The sequence below is a fragment of the Eurytemora carolleeae genome, unplaced genomic scaffold (genome assembly GCF_000591075.1).
Source record: "Eurytemora carolleeae unplaced genomic scaffold, Eaff_2.0 scaffold328, whole genome shotgun sequence".
Lineage (NCBI taxonomy): Eukaryota > Metazoa > Arthropoda > Copepoda > Calanoida > Temoridae > Eurytemora > Eurytemora carolleeae.
In genome coordinates this window covers 207,836-226,794 of record NW_019396232.1, presented here as the reverse complement: position 1 = coordinate 226,794, position 18,959 = coordinate 207,836, and the positions used below count along the sequence as shown (strand labels likewise).

General features: G+C 31.9%; 1 protein-coding gene across 2 annotated transcripts; it reads right to left on the bottom strand.

Moving 5' to 3' along the window:
- Positions 1-10,248: 10,248 nt before the first annotated feature.
- LOC111698820 (uncharacterized) lies at positions 10,249-17,115 on the bottom strand. Of its 2 annotated transcripts, XM_023469263.1 has the most exons (8): positions 16,986-17,114; positions 15,663-15,775; positions 15,288-15,398; positions 14,165-14,279; positions 13,163-13,468; positions 12,336-12,783; positions 12,123-12,285; positions 10,249-10,784 (listed from the first exon to the last, which is right to left on the bottom strand). In XM_023469263.1, exons 1-8 carry the CDS (start codon positions 17,010-17,012, stop codon positions 10,634-10,636), a joined length of 1,434 nt encoding a protein of 477 aa, XP_023325031.1. In that variant the 5' UTR covers positions 17,013-17,114; the 3' UTR covers positions 10,249-10,633. The 2 variants fall into 2 exon arrangements, with proteins under 2 accessions (XP_023325031.1, XP_023325032.1); XM_023469264.1 differs by lacking the exon at positions 10,249-10,784 and having other exon boundaries at positions 12,157-12,280; positions 16,986-17,115.
- Positions 17,116-18,959: the final 1,844 nt, after the last annotated feature.

The following is an 18,959-nucleotide window of genomic DNA, read 5'->3' as shown; positions in this document are numbered from 1 at the left end:
GTAAATACCTCCCTCTAACTTTGGGCCCCCGGAATGCCAATTATACGTAGTTCATTCGTCAAGGTTTGATATAAATAAGTATTTGTAAATTGCATTTCAGTTCATTTGTCTTTTAATTAACAAGGGTAATTAATACAAGGGGGATGGGGTGGATGGTTTATATACACGCCCATCCTTCTAAGAATATATACCGACTTTCGTTTATGATATTTAAATCTAATTTTTTTAATTACAATCTGCTGATATACTGGTTTTCAGTTGAGCAATATTGCGAATTATTGAAGCTATTATTTAAATAATATGAATTCTACGGAATCAACTGGAATATCTTTAAAATGAGTCATACTAAACTATAACACCAGGAAGTTTAAAAATTTTAAAATCTAAACCAGAATTAACTCAATAAAATCAAAGAATCTTGCCAACTATACTTAATGTTGGAGATTAATTAGATTAAATGATTTTGGTTCTCACTGTATAATATATTTTAATAGTAATTGACAATTACAAAAATAAAACAAATATTCTCAACGTAAAGACATTTAGCAATAAAACAAATAACAGTTTCTCTTCTTAAATTTAGAAAATATTGTCCTTAATTGACACTGAGAAGGAGAAAGGAGAAACACTGATATAGGTGTAGGGGAGAGGGGGAGCCCGGCAGGAGAGGGGGGACGCGGGGAGATTGACCCCCTAATATGTACACCCCTGAATGCCAGTTCACCAACTTGGGTGCAGGATTTCCCGAATGTAATCTCACCCCCTTTTAACAGAATCCAAAATAAGGGAATTCCCGAGAAGTTTCCAAATGAAAAATTTAGGGAAAAAAAAACTTGAAACTGGTTTATTTAATGCCAAAGTAACTGCACTTTTCCCTATTTCGTTACAACCATAGACCTTAGCTATTGCAAACTATGCATTCTGATTGATCAAATAGTCTAAGTTAGTCTAAGTTACCAAAGATTTACACCATCAGGTTGTAAATGTAAAAAAAATATGAGAGGTTGTGACAAAAACTCTTATTTGCTTTAAACCGATTTAACTTACAAATTAGGAAAAGTGTGGTCCAGAAAGGTGTTTTGACTAAAAAGATCAAATATCTACTGTAGGTAGAAGGATGAATGTATGAATGAATGAACTACTAATGGTATGATAGTAATGGATGAACTACTGCAGGATGGTATGATAGTAATGAATGAACTACTGCAGGATGGTATGATAGTAATGAATGAACTACTGCAGGATAGAATAATAGAAGTGAATGAACTACTGCAGGATGGAATGGTAGTATCAAATGAATGAACTACTGCAGGATGGACTGATAGTAATACATGAATGAACTACTGCAGAATGGACTGATAGTAATACATGAATGAACTACTGCAGGATGGAATGATAGTAATAAATAAATGAACTACTGCAGGATGGAATGATAGTAATAAATAAATGAACTACTGCAGGATGGAATGATAGTAGTGAATGAACTACTGCAAGATGAAATAATAGTAATGAATGAACTACTGCAGGATGGAATGATAGTAATAAATGAATGAACTACTGCAGGATGGAATGATAGTAATGAATGAACTACTGCAGGGTGGAATGGTAGTAATAAATGAATGAACTACTGCAGGATGGAATGATAGTAATGAATGAACTACTGCAGGGTGGAATGGTAGTAATAAATGAATGAACTACTGCAGGATGGAATGATAGTAGTGAATGAACTACTGCAGTGTGGAATGGTAGTAATAAATAAATGAACTACTGCAGGATGGAATGATAGTAGTGAATGAACTACTGCAGGATGGAATAATATTAATGAATGAACTACTGCAAGATGGAATAGTAATGAGTGAACTGCTGCAGTATTGAATGATATTAATAAATGAATGAACTACTGCAGGATGGAATGATAGTAATACATGAACTACTACAGGATGGAATGATACTCCAATGAACAAAGAAATCTTAAAATCATGATTCAAACTTCAGCTGAGCAAAAAGTCAGGTTTACTTAGAACTGCATTGGCTTCGTTATCTATCTATGAGATATATTAAAAATAAAAAGCAAAAAATATTTAGATCTTAAAAGATTTATCAAATACTACATTAGGATGAGAACTAGAATGAGAACTAGGATAAGAACTAGGATGAGAACTAGGATGAGAACTAGAATGAGAACTAGGATAAGAACTAGGATGAGAACTAGGATGAGAACTAGAATGAGAACTAGTATGAGAACTAGGATAAGAACTAGAATGAAAACTAGAATGAGAACTAGGATAAGAACTAGGATGAGAACTAGGATGAGAACTAGAATGAGAACTAGGATAGAGAACTAGAATGAGAACTAGGATAGAGAACTAGAATGAGAACTAAGGTGAGAACTAGGATGAGAACTAGGATGAGAACGAGAGAACTAGAATGAGAACTAGAATGAGAACTAGGATGAGAACTAGGATGAGAACTAGGATGAGAACTAGGATGAGCATTAGGATGAGAAATAAGATGAGAACTAGAATGAGAACTTGGATGAGAACTAGGATGAGAACTAGAATGATGATCGAAAAAATTTAAATGAATTGTGGAGAACGTAGCTAGAAAGACCGGAAAAGCCTACTTGATTATAAACTAGTTTTCATCAAGAGTATTTACAGCAGACACTAATATCTACAGTGGTAAGCGTTTCTATCGATACAATGTAGACGAATTTTGTTTTTGATTTGCTTTTTTACAATATTATATTCAGTAGGAAAAATAAACAATAGAAGCTGCAAACCAAAAGGGATTTAATCTGATCTTTGTATACATGTTTATTTGTATATTCCTAATCAAGTTTGATAAAACCAATCATAAATTATACAGTTGACATCATTGTATTGATATAAACGCTAACCACTGAACTTTTTTTTGTCAATTGTCTCTAAATAAGTCTTCGGTCCAATGAAGGCCCTGAGAAATTGAAAGTGTTCCGCGCGCAAAGCACAAACTTTTTATTTATGTAGATGCCATTTTCTCTTTTAAAAATTACAATAACCAAAAGCTTCATATTATTCGTTTAATTGGGATTTTCAAATGAGCTTAGTACTCACTGACACAACACAGGAAATGATTGTCGGAAATTTCATTTTAGGATTTAAAAAAAGACATAAAAAATTATTTAAAAACTTTTCATTCTAATAACCCTCAAGGTTTAAAATAAATAAATATGACTTGATTTCTCCGTATAACTCAATTTTTCCAACCCTACCCATAAATCCTTGTAATACGAACCCTACCTACAAGTTAACTCAATCGAATATCTACATCTAAATATTCATATGTATGTATATGTATACAATTAGATTCTAATTAAGTACGTGTATAGCATATATGTATAAACTTGATGGAAAATTACCCAATCATTTGAATACACAATTGCTTTTACTTAAGAGAAATCTAACAGGAACAAATATTTCTATAAATTGTAAAAAAATCATAGATATAGATAGTTTAAATAAATGTCTGTTTTTATATTCAAGGTTGGGCAGGAAGGTCTGCTATAATTTCATGGTTGAAATATTTATCTGAAATCAAACTGAATCACTAGAGTAGAGAGAGAGAGAGAGTAGGAAGAACTGAGCTCTCCTTCTCTCCCAATCCACGACTGAAAGATTTTACAAAAACCAGTTCACTCTTCACTCTGTACTCTGCACTCTGTACTCTGCACTCTGTATTCTGCACTCTGTAATCTGCACTCTGTACTCTGCACTCTGTACTGTGCACTCTGCCACTAAACTTTATGAATAATATCGAATCCGTACCTTTAAAAGTTTACTTTTTTCTTCGTCAATTAATCGAGTTTTATCGAATATATAGTAACTGAAAACCATGTTATAATGAAACTATATAAATTGAAACGATGATTATATTTATTTATTGAACCTTGATCTATTCAATAGATAATACGTCAGCATTCATCCAACCATAGTATATATGCAAGCTACACAGTTTTGTAAAAAAGTCACCAACTATTGAGAACTTTGTTAATATTGACAGGTTGCCATACTTCCGTTTTCGGTACTACGTATCATGTCGATTTTTTTGGAAGCCATGCTCGTGAGGATTTTAAATAAAAGTTTAGTTTTAAAAATCTTTAATCTGACTTTGGTCACCGATCTTTATTTTTACATTAACGATAAAATATTTTCAGAAAATATTGTCATATCAAACAACGAGTTTATTCTAGAAACAATCACCGCTAAACAAATGTTCAGGGTGTCCCAAAAAATCATGGGAATTCAGTGACGAATTCGATATCGTCTTTTCAGATAATTCTTTGATTTAGTATAGTGATACCTACTGAGAAAGCTGTAATCTGTAAGAGTTTCGTCTGCTATCTTTACATTTTGTTTGTTTATGTTTTGACTGCAACCGGTTGTACTTAGTAAAACAAGAAAATTACAGTATACAAACAAAGTAAACTTGTCCGAATTCACTGTTCATCTTGGGAGACATTATAGACACATCTTTGCAGTCTTTTACCCTTTTCATTAAATAAACTCTAGCAGACATAATAATAATGGCTTTTGAAATTAGGTATTACAATGCTAATTCATAACAAAGACGATATCGAATTCGTCACTGAATTCCCATGTTTTTTGGGACACCCTGTAGATATTTTTCTACTGAATTATGACCCCATTAATCTAAGGAATAAGAAGACGACATTTAAGCAATGTGTTTTCGATACAAATGAGTTTTAAAATCATTTTGTTATGTGAAACGGGTCTGTGTACACTGCATACTTGCTGCAGTATTAATTCTATTATTTGAAATCAGAACTTGATAAATGCCTTCCTATTCCTGACTTTCATGGGTCTCACTGTATTACGTGCTAGGCTAGACGAGCTAGACACTCTAGTTTTACGATTTGTCCGATGGGACGCTTACATTGCACATTTAGCTTTTTTGAGTTTATTATCTCTGAGGAATTTGCGAAAAATATTATGAAAATAAACTGTTTTCAACCAAATACATAACTCCTTCTAATGGGTTCTCTAACAAAGAAGAGATGTAATAAATGTGTGTGAGAGGGTTTCCACACTGTGCATTCAATCTTTAGAAAGTATTAAGAAAATACTCAAACCAATTTATGGTTCGAGTTTAGAAATTGGATTGTTTTCAAAACCAGTTTATGTATGGATTGCATTGAAAATGCGACATAAATAAGGTAGATGTGCTGGGTTCTGAAAGAGTTTCCAATTTCCTTCTTTAATGTACATTTTTCTTTCAATTTCCGTTTCTATTTTGCGTCTATTAATAGACAATTTTTTAACAAGAACCATCCGGTTCGATTCCATCTAGAAACTAGGAATAGGATGCGTTAGATGAATTTTAGCGAAAAAGTGGACTGCAATCAAAGTGTTTTGTTTGCTAAAAGTATTAAGTAGTAATCTCTGTTGGTATGTTTTTTGTTTGTGTAATCATAACTCATGAACCTTTTGACCGATTTGCCTCAAACTTTGATTGAATAACGCGATTCACGTGGTTCACTGGAATGGTTAATTTGGTTAACAAATTCAATGTTGAGTGGGGTACTTTGTTTTATTCTTTAATAGATAATTTTTTTTTTTGGCAAAGATGGATTCCTAGCTTGTACATATAATAAAGCTCTTCGCTAACATTTATGTATAAATATTTGTATATATATGTTAGCTGTAGCTGGCTAAACGGCTGGACCAAAATGGCTGAAATTTTTTGGGGAACCCATGGGTTTCCCGTTGTTGACGGATGTATAGCAAGAAACTATAGATAAAGATGTTGAACCCCCGTCTCAAAAAATCGATAACAAAGAATTCTCTTTATTTCCTGAAATAAAATACATGTATAGTTAACTTGGACAAATATTATAATAAATGTTTGTAATGAAAAAATTCTTACGATATAATAACTGATGAAACAGGTTATCAATAATTGAACAGTACTAAAAGACGTTTTAAACTTCTGTAATAAATAACAGTTTAATTATTAACGAAGATCACAAATTCTTTATATGAAAATATTCTTTGTTTAGCTTTTGAAAATGGGTTCACAATACTCTCGGTTGTTTACGACTCCGTCAAGGGAGAAGAAAGAAAAGGAGGTTAAAATTATTTGGTTTGGTGTGTCTCCATGAGGGGATTTATGTTAAAGACGACTTTACGCGGAGGCCTTATTTTTAATGGTTGACACCCGTGCCCATGGGTTAACACAAGCAAAAAAATATTCGATTTTTATTCTATTGAATTTTTAAATCCCAAGGCAACGCCGAGCACTTCAGCTAGTACAACACGTATTTGTTGAGAATTCATTTTTTTAAAGGAATTGAGTTTTGTAACACACTCTGATTTTCTAATCCTTATATTGTCCCAACCAGATGGCGAAGACTTTAGATATTTCAATCTATGAATTCTGTTAGCTCACCTGATCCAAGTTTGAAATATCAAATGTTTACAACATCAGGTCGCTAAGATATTGGAATTAGAAAATTTAAGTTTGTGGCAAAAGTTCAATTCCTTTACAAATTAAAGAATGATTGTATGAATATCAAAAGTCTTGAGTTCAATTTTGCAATGTATCATCTGCAGAGTAAGGTATTAGGTTTCAAGTGTATTGTTTACTTGAATTCCGACCTAGCAGATTTCAGAACTTGTCTAATAATAACAATATCATCAATACAGTTTATTTAACTAAAAAAGATGAAGTAATTTAATAAGATGAAGTAATGCAATATGCTGAAGTAATGTAATAAGATGAAGTATAAAGGTAATAAGATGAAGTAATGTAATAAGATGAAGTATAAAGGTAATACGATTAAGTAATGTAATAAGATGAAGTATAAATGTAAAAACATAAAGATATGTAATAAGATGAAGTAGTGTAATAAGATGAAGTAATGTAATAAGATGAAGTAATGTAATAAGATGAAGTATAAAGGTAATAAGATTATGCAATGTAATAAGATGAAGTATAGTATAAATGTATAAACATAAAGAAATGAAATTAGATGAAGTAATGTCATAAGATGAAGTATAAAGGTAATAAGATAAAGTAATTTAATAAGATGAAGTATGAATTTAATAAGATAAAGTAATGTAATAAGATGAAGTATAAAGGTAATAAGATTAAGTAATGTACAGATGAAGTATAAAGGTATAAGATTAAGTAATGTACAGATGAAGTATAAAGGTATAAGGTTAAGTTAAGTACAGATGAAGTATAAAGGTAATAAGATTAAGTTATGTAATAAGATGAAGTATAAAGGTAATAAGATTACGTAATGTGCAGATGAAGTATAAAGGTAGAAGATTAAGTAATGTACAGATGAAGTATAAAGGTAATAAGATCGAGAAATGTAATAAGATGAAGTATAAAGGTAATAAGATAAAGTAATGTACAGATGAAGTATAAAGGTAATAATATTAAGTAATGTACAGATGAAGTACAAAGGTAATAAGATTAAGTAATGTACAGATGAAGTATAAAGGTAATAAGATTAAGTAATGTAAAGATCAGGTATAAATGTGATAATATGAAGTATAAATGTGATAAGATAAATATAATTAGATGAAGTATAATTGTAATAAGATGAAGTAATTTAATAAGATAAAGTAATTTATTATGATGAAGTTTTGTAATAAGATAAATAATTTAATAAGATGAAGTAACTATAGATAAGATGAAGTAACTATAGATAAGATGAAGTAACTATAGATAAGATGAAGTAACTATAGATAAGATTAAGTAATTAGATTAAATAAAGAAATTTAATTAGATAAAGCAATTTAAAAAGATGAAGTAATTTAATAGAATGAAGTAATTTAATAAGATACTGTAATATAATAGAATGAAATAATTTCATAAAATTAAGTAATTTAGTCAGATGAAGTAATTTAATAAAACGAAGTAATTTAATAAGATGAAGTAATTTGATAAGATGAAGAAATTCAATAAGCTGAAGAAATGTATTATTATGAAGTAATGAGATAAGATGAAGTAATTTAAAAAGATTAAGTTATTTAATAAAATAAAAAAAATTTAATAAGATGAAGGATGTATAGAAAAGTTGAAGTAACTATAGATAAGATGAAGTAACTATAGATAAGATAAAGTAACTAAAGATAAGATGAAGTAACTATAGATACGATAAAGTAACTATAGATAAGATGAAATAACTATAGATAAGATTAAGTATCTACAGATAAGATGAAGTATCTATTGATAAGATGAAGTAGCTATAAATAAAATTAAGTAACTATTGATAAAATGAAGAAACTATAGATAAGGTAAAGTAACTATAGATAAGATAAAGTAACTATAGATAAGATAAAGTAACTATAGATAAGATGAAGTAACTTGATAATATTAAATTCATGGTGCTCTTACATATATTTTATTTCCTAGACTTTTAGATAAGTGTGAAATTATAGTTTACTCAATAATAAAGCTCAGATTTAAGCAGAACGAAAGTCTCCTTTTTTCAATGTTTCAATGTGAAACGACGCTGAAGAATTTTTAACCATGATTAGGAATGATTTAGAACATTTCTATTGGGTGGATCAGAAAGGTTGGCGGGTTGAATTTGGCCCCCAATGTTTTTAGAAAATGAATTTTGGCTAATGAAAATTTAAACATAACTTCCTAGTTTACTAAATGATATTTATGCAAACACATTAAAATAAACTATCCAAGGTACGTTGTACACAGCAACCCTGATAAAAATGTACTTATACAGTGTCCCGAGTATTGATGTCCGAGGATGGGTTAGTGAGATGAGGAAAAAGGCAGAAGGATGTCGACAAGGATTTAGATGTAGGATTCAGAGAAGCTCAACTGTGGTGGGCCATGTATAAAAGGTTATGGATAAAAGGCACTCCTCTCTCTTGGAAAATAAAGATAGTCCTCAAAATCTAGCATCTAATTTTTGAAACAAGGGGCTGAAAGGGTTTCAGAACACGATTTGGATGTATTTGAGAAAAAATATACTGGAGTTTAAAAAAAAAGCTAGGATATTCAAGATATCAGATGCTGCCCAAACCTGATACTGGAGACGCTGATCTTTACAGACAGCTCTTCATTTATCTGGAGCAGCTAGAAGATCTAGTCAGACTCAGGACTCCAGGAGCAAAAGCTGAACCTGATACTGGGGACGCTGCTCTTTACAGACAGCTCTTCATATATCTGGAGCAGCTAGAAGTTCTAGTCAGACTTAGGACTCCAGGAGCAGAAGCTAAACCTGATACAGGGGACACTGCTCTTTACAGACAGCTCTTAATATATCTGGAGCAGCTAGAAGATCAAGTCAGACTTAGAACTCCAGGAGCAGAAGCAAAACCTGATACTGGGGACGCCGATCTTAACAAATAGCTCTCCACGTATCTACTAAAGAGGAACAAGATGATCTTGATACAGGAGATGCTGCTCACTACAGACAGCTCTGTACAGGCCTGTTGTAGAAGCAGCTGAGGAACCAAGCAACTCTAGGAGTAGCTTTAGCAACAAACAGCTGACATAGCAGAGACTCTAGGAGCCTAGCAGTTCCGGTAATGAACAGCTAACATATCAGAGTATCTAGGAACAGCTTCAGTAATAAAGAAAGAGTAGCTGCTAACATTGCAGTGTAAGAGGTACTGGACTGTAGCAGCTAAACAAGATATCGAGTTGGGGAAGCTGCCGAGATAGATACAGAACTAGAGCAGCGAAAACAATATATTGAAGTTGAGGTAGCTGCTCAGACAGACACTGAACTGGAACAGACGAACCACAATTCCGAGGATACCATAGGAACCTGATTTAACAAGAATAAACATAAACAGATGTATCTAGATCAATAAACTGAAAAGCTATTAAATCCCATTCATTCATACATTGCAAGATATATCTTAACATATGAGAGAGAACATTATTGGGATTTAAGAAACGAAGTTATACCGGGACCAAGAGAAAGACATTTGTACACGCCCTTTCTCTGAGGGAGCAAATGATTGATCTCGAAACCCCGAAGATGTATGTCTGTAATAGTAATCAATAGAATATAGCGGTAATCATTACAAGTATACAAATGTTTATATATCTTTTTGCAGTTTAATATTTTCAAATATTTTGACGAGTGCTCATATAAGATAAGATAAATATTTAATTCATCACATTCATTATGATATGATATATTTCAATAAATCAAATAGTTGTTATCAAGATAAGATTTATTTTGAAAAATCACACAAAATAAAATTACATATATGTTGTTATTTGCAAGAAAAAATATGATTATTGTTAGTAACTGTATGTACAATTACATTGCTGTAAAAATGGTGGCATACAAATAAATCAAAAAATCAAACTGTACATTACGAAGCTATATACAAGTGTACATTGCTGCAAAGATGGCGCATGAAAATAAATCAATAATCAAACTGTACAGTGTATATAGCTGTAAAACTAGTAGATGAATCATTACTGCAAAATTTATGATAATTATAAAAGTAAACCTAAAAATCAAAGTGTACATCAAAAACCTGTGCATAAAAACAAAGAACATTAAATGGCTAATGTACATTTAACGCATCATAGAAGTTTAATGCATGATCATAGATGTCTACATACTGTACATCTAATGCATCCTAGCTGAACAATGTTGTGCATACGCAGTTTGGTCTCCGAACCCTCTAACTTTTCCTCCGCCGCAGACGCAAAATCCGCAGGGTATCAATCCTTTCGACCTTAGATACTTCGGCCATACTTTATCTCGGTCCGCCTCAACCCTTACATTAATATCAGTATATTATCTATATATATAAAGTAGGAACCTTTGCCTGTTTGTGTTTGTCATAACTCAGGAACCCCTTGACATATTAACATCAAATTTTTTAAGGGGACCCCGAGAATGTTCTTAGTTTAAAAAGATCTATGGGTGGGTTGAATTATAGAAAAAACATAGATTACAAGGAAAGCTGGGTTCCCTACATAGAGAATAGAATATAATATAGAGAGGAATTTACTAGAAAAAAGTGTAAAACGGCCATTTTGTTGTACTGTTTCCATACTGCAGGTGTACTTCACATATTTATGCTATATAACCTGTTGGGCCCTGGAATATCATTTTATAGAAAATCTAAAATTATTGTTAAAAGAAAACCAAATTATGAAATAGGCTGGTTTCATAATTGATTAATGATCATTTCACATAGACTCTATGCCTTCCACTTTACAAACGATGATTTTCCGTTATAACTATAAATCAAATGATGTTTTTATTCACCTAATTCATTATAAAGTTTTTTTAACAGCTTTAAAAATTTCGAAATTGAAATGAATAGTCTAGGGAACATACTGTATTAATGTACTCTACTGCATATAATTTGTGAAAATTTACATGATTTGTACACTTTGAACTCCCTTTCAGGCTGAAAGGGACTGAAAATATTCATACCGAGAGATTCTTTTAATTCCTCTCTATAAATTCTATTCTCTATGGTTCCCTAGCTAATTTTTCATGAATATAAGTTGTTATCTTGTTGAAAAATCTAATTTTCATGAATCCTCATTTATTTGCAACCTGATGGTGTAAACCTTATAAATTTCAAACGCAGTTATTTGAAATATCAAAGGTCTACGATATCAGGTTGCACTGATATAAGGATTAGAAAATTAGAGTTTGTGACAAGTTTTCAGTTCATCAGTCTTGTAATGTGTACGTTTGTATGATACAAATTCAAACATATCACGGTCGAACTAAATGAGCCAAACATTATATGCACTGCAATTTGGTTGTGCATTAAGAATTCCATTCCCTTGGTGGATGAATTGTATATTTACTTATAAACTTGTAATTTATGCAATGCGTAATATATATTTAATAATTACAAAGAAATTGAGTCTTTGTCACAAACTCTGATTTTCTAATCCCTATATCTTTGAAACATGCTGGATATGCTTTGATATCAGATATAGGGATTAGAACATGTTAGTGACAAAGAATTAATTACTTTACTAAAACATAAAAGAAAATAAACAGAGCTACCCAAAGCCAATCTGATCCTTGCCAATTGTGCTTAATGGATTTTCTAGATTTTGATGTTCTGAATACAATTGTGTTAAACCTGTGAGAATCCACGGCATGTTGTGCAGCTCCGTGACTGTTGAAGAACTTTCTCTCACAGATATTCAGAGGGCACTGGAGAACCCTCTCCTCGTTCTCCTCCCTGTCCATTATCGCCTTCCTCCCCTTCCTTTTATTCTTCTGCTTTTTCTTCCCATCCTGACCTAAACACAGTAGTTAAATATATTTTTTTAACAATTTTCAAATCACTTACCGTGCACAGCTTTAGCATGATCTAGACTTCCGTTAACAGTAGAGAAGATTTTTCGGCATTTATTCTCTTCACATGGATATCTTTTCTCTATGTCATCAGGGTTGGTTCTTCTCAGATACTTCCCTGTATCCGTCTTCACCTTGATGCTACAGATCCTATTCATTATATTCAGATCCGGGAAGAATAAATCCGGGAGTTTATCATCCTCCAGATAATCCGCGAGCGCATCCCGAACATCAAAATATCGGTTCTCCAGATTACAGGGAGCCCAGTAGCTCTCGTCTGGGAACTTGAAGACCTCCCAAAGGCCGGCATTCTTGATCGCGTAGGACCAAATCTTGGCGAACGGACCACCCTTTATATCCCTCTCATGCTTCAGCAGACGAATTGAAGCTTTTAGGCTCGGTTTCCCTGCCATCATTTTCCGAGCCATTTGAGGGAAATCAATCTAGAATAAATATACAATTCTGCAAGATGTACTCAACAAATATGATGTGTGGCTATCTAGGATTATATATATATATATGGGTACCAAGATTTACTCAACAAATATGATGTGTGGCTATCTAGGATTATATATAAGTCTTAAAAGAATAATTGAAAAGCGAAATCCGATAAAAAATTGAGCCAAAAAAAAATATTTTTTCTAATAATTTTTCTTTGTAACTTTATGGTGTAAACCTTAAGTCAAAATTAGTTTATTTGACCCAACAAGTTTCAAAAGTCTAGGTTCTACGACAAATGTAGCAAAGTGCAGATTGGAAAATTACAATTTGTTACAGCTCCTTCAATAAACCTTTTCAGAAACAAGACTTATTCTTTGTTACCTGGAATAGTTCCTTGTTTACAACTGGTAAAGCGACCGCTAAACATTTCTCCTCGACAATCCCAACCCTCTCCTGGACCTGGAGAACCCTGTTCCTGGTTGCATCTGGAAGGATACTAATCGGAATCTCGAATGCTGGAACCATATCTATCTCCATTCTATCCGTACATATTCCTCCCCAGGTTGGAGTAATGTTGAGGGTGTAAGGATTGTTTATAGATCTGGTTACTTCAACCACTTGTCCATCATCTAGCAAGACATGGTTTTCAAGCTTAGCTAGAGCCCGGTCTGCTGCTCTCTGGAGGACCTGGAGTAAATTAATTTTAATTTTGAAACTAGTTCACTTTCACATTTAAAATAATAAAATGAGAAGCATAATTCATGCTTACTAGGCTTTTAAGGCGCTTCGCGCCCATCTTCTATTTGAATTGTGAACACGTTCTTTTTGTTTACATTTTAAAACAAAGAAAATTTTTTTTTTGCGGATTTAAAAAAAAAATCTCGGATTTTCAAGAATTTAAATTTTTTTACAAAATTAAAAACCTTTAAAACACATTTTTTAAAATTTTTCTCATTCATAAATCTTCCCTGTGGTCACGTGATGTCCCACAACAAATTTGGGCCCGATCGGTTCAGCCGTTTTGACGTTTATTGGATACAAACAAACAAACAGACACCCAAACAGACAGACAAGCCAAATTTATACTTAGATATTATGTTCAGGATTAGAAAACTAAAATCATTTATTTTTTAAACACAATAAAGCTTTTTTAAATTTTTTAGTTTTTATTTAAAAGTAATTTAAACCAAAACTAAAAGATATTTATTCATTGTAATAAGACTATTTTAACACAAGATGAACTTTATTGATATGATAAATAATATTATTTTTGTTCTAATTATTATATAAATGTTTTGAATTTAGTAAAAACAGAGAGTTCTGGTATTTCCCTCAGAAAAATAAAACTAATTCATTTTTGACTTAAACTTAGATTTTGTTAACCTGAAAGGCATCTACAGGGTTGAGAATGTTCTTGCTTCTCTTGATTCTTTGAAAGGACGGATCTGAGGTTTCTAATCTCATGAAGTGAGGCTTCTTGTCTTCTCTTTTAGTAATCCTGATAAATTATAAAGAAGGTATAATTATGGATTCGGTATTCAGTATTTTATCTGACAGAATTCATAGTTTGAAATATCTAAGGTCTACAACATTGGATTGTATAGATATAGGGATTACAAATTCAGGGGTTGTAACAGATACTCAATTCCATTACTGATTTTTTCTTAAGGAAACACTTAACAAATTCCTGATTTTTATTTGGAAGAAACATACTTTTTAACATCCCTTTATATGTTTGAGGAAATACCGTCAAAATCTACATATTTGATATATTTCCTTAACAAAATCTACATATTTGATATTTCCCTAACAAAATCTTGTGTACTTACGCACATATTTGATATATTTCCTTAACAAAATCTACATATTTGATAATTCCCTAACACAATCTACGTCTTTGATAATTCCCTATTTAAATCTACATATTTGATATTTACCTAACAAAATCTATGTATTTGATATTTCCCTAACAAAATCTACATATTTGATGTTTCCCTAACAAAATCTACATATTTGATAATTCCCTAACACAATCTACGTCTTTGATAATTCCCTATTTAAATCTACATATTTGATATTTACCTAACAAAATCTACATATTTGATGTTTCCTTAACAAAATCTACATATTTGATATTGCACTAACAAAATCTAAATATTTGATATTTCCCTGTAATAAATTCTACACAGTTGATGTTTCCCTAATAAAATCTAAATATTTGATATTTCCCTAATAAAATCTACATATTTGATATTTCCCTAAAAAAATCTACATATTTGATATTTCCCTAAAAAAATCTACATATTTGATGTTTCCCTAACAAAATCTACATATCTGATATTTCCCTAACAAAATCTACATATTTGATGTTTCCCTAACAAAATCTAAATATTTGATGTTTCCCTAATATAATCTCCCTAGTGCATGAGGAGGTGGGTGGGGGGGGGGGGAGAGGAAATATCCTAAAACTTTACACCCCATACCACAGCATTTAAAGGGAAGATACCTGATATCCTCGGGAGTACGGAACACAAGGTTGAGGTCACACTCTTGCTTCCTTCCGGTCTTCAGCTTCTCATACTGACTTCCTCCATAGTGAATCTTCTTAAACATCTCACTAATAGTAAACATATTCATTCATTCATCCTTATACTTCTCATTTATTTACTTATTATTATAAGTGTGGTAACTGGTAACCAAACAAATTGGACTCGTTTTCTTTCTTTAAGGATTCATTTTTTAGTAATTTTAATTTCTAAAATATACCTGAATAATTCAGATCAGACTTGAAAAAGAAAAGAGAAAAAATAAACCAAGATTTTGTGTAAACAAGGATTAAACTGCTTTGAAACTGTTAAAATTATTATAAAAGAATTTGTTCCTGAAGTCTCTATCCTCCTTCATGACCTCGACCACCTGGTCAATGACCTCGACCCTGATCCTAGTGAAGGTCTGCTTCTCAACCTTTGACAGGGACATCTCACCCATCACCTCCTGAATACAATTACATAAATACATTAATAAGATATTATAAAAAATTCACCGGTCAGTAGGTCCGGACTACAAGAACATGGATAATCATTTTGTTAATCTAAAATATACCATAAATTCATGTAGACAGAAGTGGAAGGTTAAATTAATGCGACAATTCTGCACTGATACGACTTTGGGGCCACGGAGCTCCTCTCACAATAATATACGAAAAAGTATTAATAATCAACACGACCATTCGTATTCAGAGTATCTCTGTAACTAACTATATTTAGGTCTATCAATACAGGTAAAATTAGACCGACCGGCAGTCAGATCATTGATCTTTATAGGTTAGCATATAACAGTGTACAAACATATAGTAATAAAATTATATTATATTTATTAAACACTTCCCCCCCCCTCTAAAAAGATTGTTTGAAGTCAGACTGAAAAGAGCATTAAAATAACGCATGCTTAATTTGGCCTTCTGCACTGAAGATAACATAAAGAAAATTATAAAAATAGTTTTCTAATCATATTAATATTATTCTAATCACATTATAATTAGACAATGATAATCGGAACAAAAATAATATTGATTTCTCCTGTATTCTCCTGTATTCTCCTGTATTCTCCTGTATTCTCCTGTATTCTCCTGTATTCTCCTGTGTTAAGAGATACTACAATTTAAAAAAGACTATTATATTTGCAATTGAACCGAAATTAACCCTTATTCCACACTTTTTTAATTTATCTTCCCATTTTAATGAATAATTATATTCTTCTTTACTTTTAAGTTGCATAATTTAAACTTTATACTTTCAATACGTTAACTAGCTGATGCAACAGGTGTTTTTTTTATCATCATAATACCTGAAATAATAAACACATTTTATGAATCATTAAATTGTTATCGTAAAATGTTTTATCTATAAGCATTCTATTCTATCTGTAAACACCACATGGTGTAAGGATTGCGACGAAACAACATGCATGAAATTAGATGATTTAACACGTTCAAGGTTCAACATATATCGTACAGCACGAAAGATAAGCGAGGAAAACCTTTTTAAAGTTTTTTTCTCTCTTTGAAAGAAAGAAGCCAGATTTATTAAACCTCATACAAAATGGAGGAAAAGAATTTCTGAGGACAATTGTTTTCAAGAAAATTTATATTCCTGGTGATTTAAGTAATGTATATATCCTCGGGGTAATAATAATATAAAAATACCTGTAAATTTTCATCGTAAACTGTCATATTGAACTGAATTGGATGAATGGATGAAAGCCTGAATTAGAATGTTTCTACTTTACAACCTCTCTCTCCAGTTTCACTTGTTTAACTGAGCTGGGGCCTGGCCTGGGGTGAAAGAACTAAACTACTTTAAACTAAGGTCAGCAGACGGTGTTTCACCGTTAGACCTTAACCCTATACGTAGAGTAGAGAACATTTCATCATCTTTTCTAGAATATTCTATAGACACTTTTATGTTGCTACCCAGACAAAATACAGGCCAGACCAAACAATAAATATAAATTATAGCTATGAGTTGGTTTAACAAGTAGAGCGGGGGTAGGGGGGAGGGGAGATGGGTTGGTGTTAATTTTAAAACAGGAAATCACTGCACCTCCATTATTTAGAGGAACATTTCATAATTTATCCACAAATCATATCAACACATATTTCTACTTTCATGAACTCAGACAGGAAAAAATACACAAAATTTTTTTTTAACCGAATTGTTTTTTAACTAGAATGTAATACCTGGATGGTAATGCAACGGATAATTAAGCATTTCTGTTCTGTACTATTTCTTTCTTTTAATTTATGAATGATGAAACCCTTGATTGTATAATATTTAACTAATTAAGCTATTTTATTCAATTATTAAAACCACTGTATCAGTGTATACTGTATATATTTCAAGTATTGAAAACCCTACCTTTCAAGAATTGAAACCCCTACCTAAGCGGAAGCATATATTTCAATTATTGAAACCCCTGCATATATTTCAATTATAGAAACCCCTGCATATATTTCATTTATTGAAACCCCTGCTTATGTTTTAAATATTGAAACCCCTGCATATATTTCAATTATAGAAACCCCTGCATATATTTCAATTATGGATACCCCTGCATATATTTCAATTATAGAAACCCCTGCATATATTTCAATTATGGATACCCCTGCATAAATTTCAATTATACAAACCCCTGCATATATTTCAATTAAAGAAACCTGAAACCCCTGCATATATTTCAATTATAGAGACCCTTGCATATATTTTAATTATAGAAACCCTTGCATATATTTCAATTATAGAAACCCCTGCATATATATCCATCCGTGTTTATATTCTACTTTTAAAATGTGCGAAGAAACCTAGATTCAAATTTGATCCTTTGAATCTGGATCTAGTTTCGTTTCAATAGTTTAGTTGAGTTGAGTGCATATTTCTTCTATTTCGCTCGCAAGGCTTTTAGATGTAAATCCTGTTACACTCAAAGGGTTTAACAGACAAAGCGAAAGGACATTAAACTTAAGTTTATTTGATTTTGGTTTAAAATTTAGTTTTTTTGTAAGAGCTTTTACCGGGGGTAAAGAATGTTTATGATACCCTGATATGCAAAGGTTATGAAATTAAAACTAGATACGACCTCGCCAAATCATAATTGCGTATAAAAGAAACTGTATTCTCCTTAATTCTCCTGTATTCTCCTGTATTCTCCTGCATTTTCCTATATTCCACTGTATTCTCCTGTATTCTCCTGTATTCTGCTGTATTCTCCTGTATTCTCCTGTATTCTCCTGTATTCTCCTGTATTCTCCTGTATTCTCCTGTATTCTCCTGCATTTTCCTATTTTCCCCTGTATTCCCCTGTATTCTCCTGTATTCTCCTGTATTCTCCTGCATTTTCCTGTATTCTCCTGTATTCTCCTGTATTCTTCTGTATTCTCCTGTATTCTCCTGTATTCTCCTGTATTTTCCTGTAATCTCTTGTATTCTCCTGTATTCTCCTGTATTCTCCTGAATTCTCCTGAATTCTCCAGTATTCTCCTGTATTCTCCTGTATTCTCCTGCATTCTCCTGAATTCTCCTGTATTCTCTTGTATTCTCTTGTATTCTCTTGTATTCTATTGTATTCTCTTGTGTTCTCCTGTATTGTCCTGTATTCTCCTGTATTCTCCTGTATTCTCCTG

Excerpts from the sequence above, each read along its gene's own strand:
- LOC111698820 (XM_023469263.1), bottom strand. The coding sequence starts at position 17,012 with ATGACAGTTTACGATGAAAATTTACAG. Across the intron at positions 12,286-12,335 it reads TCATGCTAAAGCTGTGCACG|GTCAGGATGGGAAGAAAAAG; the intron begins GTAAGTGATTTG and ends TACTGTGTTTAG. Across the intron at positions 10,785-12,122 it reads CATGCCGTGGATTCTCACAG|GGTTGAGGCGGACCGAGATA; the intron begins GTTTAACACAAT and ends TATTAATGTAAG.